A 7,214-nucleotide genomic window follows, 5' to 3' on the forward strand; every position below is an offset into this window, starting at 1 on the left:
AAAAAAGAGATTATATTATTGTGCTGAATGGCACATGCCTTTAATCCTATCACTTTGAGGCAGAGGTTGGTGGGTAGGTGAATCTCTGTGACTCTAAGGCCAGCCTGATCTATGTAGAGAGTGCCGGGCTCGTGAGAGCTACCTAGTGAGACCTGGTTCCAAAAAAAAAAAAAAATTCCTGGTTACTATGGCTCTGGAAATGAGACATTCTCTTAGAAAACCGGAAGTTACCAACAGGCATTGAGGAGATGAGAAAAAAAGCATATAACTAAAAGCTTAGTGTGGTGGCTGACAGGCATATGTCACCTCCATACACAGAGGCAGGAGCGTTGCTTCAAGTTCAAGGTTGCATAAGAATACCAGGCTGACTAGGGCTGCGTGATAAGACTGTGCCTCAAACCCATCACATACATGGTGATCCCCTTCTCAGGTGGCCCTAGTTTAAGTCAGGATAACAGTCAAAGCTAATTGGAACAAATCAGCTAGTCTCTGAGCCTCGCTTTCTATTCTTTAGTATGGGGTGATAATCTCTTCTGAGCTGAATGAGATGGCACTTGCCACCCTTCTGTCCAATTGCCAGCTCTGACTCCCTTCCAGCTCCCTTCCGTGTTGTTTTTGATGGCGACAGAATCCGTCGTAGCTTCCTGTGCAGCAGGTCCCGCCAGGACAGCTGCTCTGCACCCACTCATTACTGACCATTGGCATCACAAGGCCTTTGCCCCTGCTGCCCCACGTCCACAACGTCCAGTGTCCCTGTGTCTCCACTGCAGTTAGAGCCAGGGTGACTCTCACATGCCTCTGGAGGTGTCTGTGTGTGCTGATCCTGTGTAATGACAGTCTCTTGCCTCATAACTGACAGGTCAGCCAGTGACAGTCAGATGTACAACAGTAATCCCGCGGATTAGAGCCAGGCTGAGTGAAGTAGGCGGCCCCACACTAAGGAGCCCTGGGGGCCTCAGCACATCCCAGGCTCAGCCCATGAAGGCAGTAGGAGGCCATGGACAATGTCAGAACAAGGCCAGTGTGACCAGGAGCCCACAGAGCCCAGGCAGGGAGCACTGGGGAGGGCTGGTGACATTGACACCCCAGAAGGAATGCTCAGGAAGAGGCCTGAAATGCGCTAGAGCCTAGAATCTAAGCCAACTGTGCCAGCTCTGCTGGCCGAGCCAACCAAGCAGGCTCCCCAGCCAGGCCCGGTTCCTCCAGGGAGCCCCTGCATGGAAAAGCACTTGGTTCTCTGGGAGGGAGTCTAGGTGGGGACTCCCTCAGGCCTGAGTGTAATGAAGGAGGGTCTGGGTTCCCATGAAGCCCTGGCAGGAGTTGAGCCTGCTCTGGGACAGTCCTCACCAATGCTGGTGTGAGCTGTGTCCTGCCAGTCCCAGACAAGGGGGACCTGAATGTGAAGGACTCAGCCAGGAAATCAGCACCACTGTCCTAGGGAGGAGGGCAAGTCTGCATTCTCCTGTCTCCCCACATTTGTCAGCTGGGACAGTCCCTCAGAGCCTGCAGTGGCTGCTCAACTTACCCCAGGCTCTGTCCTAAGAGTTCTACCTACAGGGAGTGCTATCCTGAGAGCTCTGTCCACAGTAGGTGCTGTCCTGAGAGCTCTGTCCACTGGGAGTTCTGTCCTGAGAGCTCTGTCCACAGTAGGTGCTGTCCTGAGAGCTCTGTCCACTGGGAGTTCTGTCCTGAGAGTTCTGTTCACAGGGGTGCTGTCCTGAGAGCTCTGTCCACAGTAGGTGCTGTCCTGAGTGTTTTGTCCACAGGGGGCACTGTCCTGAGAGCTCTGTCCACAGTAGGTGCTGTCCTGAGTGTTTTGTCCACAGAGGGCGTTGTCCTGAGGGTTCTGTCCACAGGGGGCACTGTTGTAAGATTCTGTTCACTGCCAAAGTTGGGCGTGTGTGGCAGTTTGTCCTGAGAGTGAGGCACTGTCTGCAAGGATATGTGTCTGGATGTCATTAACTAGAATGGTGACCTGTGAAGTCCAGGGAGGATGTAGGTGCTGATGGGGCAGGACTTCAAGGGCACCACAGGGGTTCTGTTTCTGCTCCCTCTCAGGGCTGTGAACAGGTCCCAACATGTGCTATTTCTGTCTACACCGATGCAAAGCAACACCCATTCCCACCCAACTCACCACACAAGTCATGTGAACAGGCCCTCAGATGTGCACACCAAGATAAACCCACTGACAGACACTCCTTTACACTTGAAAATAGGCACACGTGTATACAAGCGCACGTGCATACACAAACATATACATATCATCTTCATAGTTGGAGGCAAGCCAGGGCTACTGTTGTGTGGCAAAACTTTTACGCAGAGGCAGAACACAAAGATTTTCTCACCCCAGATAGGGAATCCCATGACAGACCAAAGTACAGACACCACCAAAGTCCAACTTGGTGAACCAGTGACTTTAATTCCAGGTTACTTACAGGAGTGTGGGTGAGGGGTTACTTGCAGGAGCAGAAACGACTCAATGACAGCTGCATCTCTCTCTCACACACACACACACAGAGACAGACAGACAGAGACATAGAGAGAGACAGAGACAGAGAGACAGACAGAGACTGAGAAACAAAGAGAGAGACAGAGACAGACAGAAACAGACAGACAGACAGACAGACAGAGAGACAGGAGGGCAGGTGAGATGCCTTGGCAAGGCAGACACGTCCCACACGAGCTTGGTGACCTGTGTGTGTTGGGACACAAGAATGGTGGAAGGAGAGAACTGACTCCACAAGTCTGTCCTGTGACTTCACACACATAGTGGGAGTGCCTCTCTTCACACACACATAGTGGGAGTGCCTCTCTTCACACACACATAGTCGGAATGCCTCTCTTCACATCCAATAACAAATACAATTTAAAAGAAAAAAGAAAGAAGCTATGAAAATGCTTATTTCAAACAACGACAAAAAGTCATAAAAAAATATAAAACCACAGTAACACCCAACACCATTCTGTAACAGCTGCTCCGAGGGATCCTCTGAGGGCTCTGAAGCTCAGGGTAGGGACTTGGGAGGATGGGAAGGCGGGGCATGTGCACTTAGGGGGCTGTTTTGTGCTGTGGAGTGGCTGAAGCTCTTCCCAAAGGTCAAATGGAGCACAAGCTCCACTGAACGCTGTCACATCCTGCAGGGTGGACCCCACTGAGAACACACTGCGGAGGCTGCGGGAGGCTTTCGCTGCAGGACAGACTCGACCTGCGGAGTTCCGGACAGCACAGCTGCAGGGCCTGAGCCGCTTCTTTCAGGACAACAAGCAGCGGCTGCAGGATGCACTGGCCAAGGATGTGGGCAAGGTGCTGTGGGGGCATGAGTGTGGGATCTAGACAGGTGCAACTGTCCTTCCCAAGCTGGACCACATGCTCCGTGAGATCCTGTGCCCTCGACAAGAAGAGAATGTCCTGGTGTGCTTAACCCTTGCTCTATGCGCAGAATGCAACATTGACTTGAGAACATGCAGAGCGCCACTGAGAGGCCAGCTGGATGGTTGTTCTCAGGTCACAAATAGGGAAACTGAGGCACTCAGTTTTAAATTGTTTGCCCAAAGTCTCAAAGCTAGGCAGTGGCAGTCCAGAGTTAGTCCCCACGAAACCATACACTGCAGCTATGTGCTCAAGGACACTACCTCATGCCCTTTCCGAATGGTAGACCCCAGCCCAGCCTTGAACCAGACCTCCCCACCCCACAGTCAGCCTTCGAGTCAGACATGAGTGAGATCATCCTGTGCCAGAATGAGGTGGACCTGGCCCTCAAGAACCTGCAGACCTGGATGAAGGACGAGTCTGTGTCCACCAACTTGGTGAGCACTGTTGTCTCGGTAATGGTGGGTGGAGGTGGCAGCACACAGGGCAGCCTGCCCCAAGCCCCTTCCTGCCCTTGAAACCAAAGTAAGCCAGTCTTTACATTGGGGACCCATCACCCAGGGAGGTGAGGACCCAGGGCAGTGGGGGAGGCTGTTACTCATTTGGCACCTCACTATCACCCTGCATCCTAGCTCACAAAGCTGAGCTCAGCCTTCATCCGGAAGGAGCCCTTTGGCGTGGTGCTTATCATTGCACCCTGGAATTATCCCTTGAACTTGTTGATCATGCCCCTAGTGGGGGCCATCGCTGCAGGTGAGTGGGGTTTGGGACCCCCTAGTCAGACAGTCCTTCCCAAAGAGGGCATCCAGAGTTTCCTGGAGGGTGCAGGCACAGGCCTCCCGCTCTGCTTCACCATTGGCTCCTGCAGGGAACTGTGTGGTGCTGAAGCCATCAGAGATAAGCAAGAACACAGAGACGGTGCTGGCCGAGCTGCTGCCCCAGTATCTGGACCAGGTGGGTATGGCTCTGCCTGCCAGCACCCGGCATTCCCATATCCCTGTCCTGGCCAGTGGGGAGGTCCCTGCTGTCCTTGCTGTCATCCTGTTTTGCAGAGTTGTTTTGCTGTGGTGCTGGGCGGGCCTGAGGAGACTGGGCAGCTGCTGAACCACAAGTTTGACTACATCTTCTTCACGGGTGAGGATGGCCCTGGCCAGGATCCCGGGCATGGGGACAGCAGGGAACACAGCGTAGAGAACAAATCAAGAGGTGGAGGTGTCCCTGAGGGTGGCTGTCCAGGACCTCTGAGAACCTTGGAGATTGGATCCTGGGTGGTCAGGAGAGATGGAACAGCCCAGAACTTGGGCTGAGAAAGGTGTCTGTGAGAGGGGAGGTCAAAGTTCATGCCTAGGCCAGTTGTCCAGGTGAAGATGGTGACTCAACCCTGTCCTCAGGGAGCCCTCAAATAGGCAAGGTCGTCATGGCTGCTGCTGCCAAACACCTGACGCCCATCACCCTGGAGCTGGGGGGCAAGAACCCCTGCTATGTGGACGATGACTGCGACCCCCAGACTGTGGCCAACCGTGTGGCCTGGTTCCGCTACTTCAATGCTGGCCAGACCTGTGTGGCCCCCGATTACATCCTGTGTAGCCAGGAGATGCAGAAGCGGCTGGTACCTGCCCTGCAGAATGCCATCACACGTTTCTATGGAGACAACCCACAGACCTCCCCCAGCCTGGGCAGAATCATCAACCAGAAACATTTCAAGCGGCTCCAGGGCCTGCTGGGCTGTGGCCGCGTGGTCATTGGTGGCCAGAGCGATGAGGGAGAACGCTACATTGGTGAGTGTCCTGTTCCCATCGTTTCCATCAGTGGCACACAGTCCCCACCCCCACCCCAGGCTGAGACCCTTCCATACTGAAAAGTGCTGTGTTTGACCCTGAATGTGAGCTTCATCTTGGATCCTTAAGTTCACCGCTCTGGTGCCTTAACTGTGAGTGAATCTGTGACTCCTAAATTCCAACCTTAGGCCCCAAAGTTTTTGACTTACCGAGCTGGGATAAACTTCTATTTCCTTCTCATTGCCCCATAAGGCCAGGTCCTTAGACACTCAAACCCTGGAGTTCTGAGAGGTCAGATCCTTAGTTTCTCCAGTCTGGAGCCTTTTTTCTATAAAGCCCTGAGAAAAAGCGAGGCTGTGCCTCCCTTTGTCCACAGCACCCACAGTGTTAGCAGACGTGCAGGAGTCAGAGCCCGTGATGCAGGAGGAGATCTTTGGGCCCATCCTGCCCCTGGTGACCGTGAGAAGCCTGGATGAGGCCATCAACTTCATTAACCAGCGGGACAAGCCGCTGGCCTTGTATGCCTTCTCCAATAACAGCCAGGTAGGCCTGCTGGGGCTGGGGCCACAGAAAAGTTGACAAGGGGACGATTGGCCACACCTCCTGCTGGGGGCTTTAGACAGGTGCTGCAAGTTTGAGCCACTAGCCTGGGTCCCTCGATTTCCACACAAAGACACACGGATGCCAGCAGCATGACTGGCCAGCTGTCTGTCCTGACTGAGGCAGCCTCCACTTGCAGTAAGAGCTATGCCAGGGAGGAAGGCCCCTCCTCATTTCTGAGCTGTGCAAAGTTCCTAATAAACCAAGTTCCTATGAGACTGAAAGACGATACTGACCAGGACCGAATGGGCAAAGCCTGGCTGGTTACGGTGGGGATCCACCACATCCTCGCCAAGTCCTCATGGTCTCAGTGATGGGCATGGCCCTGTGCCCTACCTATCCCTACAAAGTGTGCCCCCAATGGGTGCTTGGAATAAGGGACTGCCAGCAGAGGGAGGAGCTGGGAAAGGCGATGCAGAGGTGAGAGCTCTTTGTTCCCTCAGTGGGACTGTCAGGGCTCACCCCCTGCCGGTGTGCTTCTGCCTCCCTCAGGTGGTGAACCAGATGTTGGAACGTACCAGCAGTGGTGGCTTTGGGGGCAATGATGGTTTCCTCTACCTGACTCTACCTGCTCTGCCCCTGGGGGGAGTTGGTGAGTTCCTGGCCCCCTCCACAATCCAGCCCCAACCCCAGAAAGTCTTTGCTATTCCACCTGAATGTGGGCCCTGGGCCTCTTACAGCCTTGGTTTTCATATCTGAAAAATGGTTATTTGATTGTGCTGCCTTTCTGTGTTCCCTGCGAGCTTTGGGTGTCTACCCAGGTAGGTGGTGGCCACCCAGGCTGGCAAGCAGGGTTACACAGGTGCTGTCTTCACACTCTTGTTCTCTGTGTCCTTGCAGGCAACAGCGGGATGGGCAGGTACCACGGCAAGTTTTCCTTCGACACCTTCTCCCACCAGCGTGCCTGTCTGCTGCGCAGCCCTGGGATGGAAAAGCTTAACGACCTCCGCTACCCACCATATGGTCCCTGGAACCAGCAGTTTATAAGCTGGGCCATGGGCTCCCAGAGCTGCACCCTCCTATGAACGCCACCCCCCCTCCTGCTGCCCAGACCCTGCCCTACCCAGCTTTCAGCTGCACTCACATCCCCAGTGGTTCCGAAAGGCAGGTGACTGGCCCAGCCTGTGCACACCCCACCTCTGGAACTTTTGCTGAACAGACCTGCATGCAGTCAGGCAAGACCTGCGGGTGGCTGGTCCAGTCCCTTCCCAGAGCATGCCCCCCTCGGCAGCCTCCTGACCCTCTCCTTAGGCAGATCTGCTGACAGAGAAACCCCCTCCCCAAGGCTGAGCAGATCTGGTGACTGAGGAGGACTTCCTTTGTCAGATCCTAGACAGGGTCCCAAAAGACAGAGCAGTGGCTCCCAGCTCCACCCACACCCGGAGGGTGGCTTTGTCCCACTGAAGTGACATGATCTTGAACACTAATCAGATATATTGGTGTGCCTGAGCGATGTTCATTAGCTA

The 7,214-nt window shown here is 54.3% G+C and overlaps 1 protein-coding gene across 1 annotated transcript; it reads left to right on the top strand.

Moving 5' to 3' along the window:
- Positions 1 to 3,221: 3,221 nt before the first annotated feature.
- Aldh3b2 (aldehyde dehydrogenase 3 family member B2) lies at positions 3,222 to 6,892 on the top strand. The gene is made up of 9 exons (XM_038342940.1): positions 3,222 to 3,304; positions 3,697 to 3,807; positions 4,003 to 4,123; positions 4,239 to 4,324; positions 4,423 to 4,504; positions 4,762 to 5,148; positions 5,525 to 5,691; positions 6,241 to 6,340; positions 6,589 to 6,892. The coding sequence occupies exons 2-9, from the start codon at positions 3,715 to 3,717 to the stop codon at positions 6,771 to 6,773; spliced, it is 1,221 nt and encodes a 406-aa protein (XP_038198868.1). The 5' UTR covers positions 3,222 to 3,304; positions 3,697 to 3,714; the 3' UTR covers positions 6,774 to 6,892.
- Positions 6,893 to 7,214: the final 322 nt, after the last annotated feature.

This window comes from Arvicola amphibius, chromosome 1, assembly GCF_903992535.2.
Source record: "Arvicola amphibius chromosome 1, mArvAmp1.2, whole genome shotgun sequence".
Classification (NCBI taxonomy): domain Eukaryota; kingdom Metazoa; phylum Chordata; class Mammalia; order Rodentia; family Cricetidae; genus Arvicola; species Arvicola amphibius.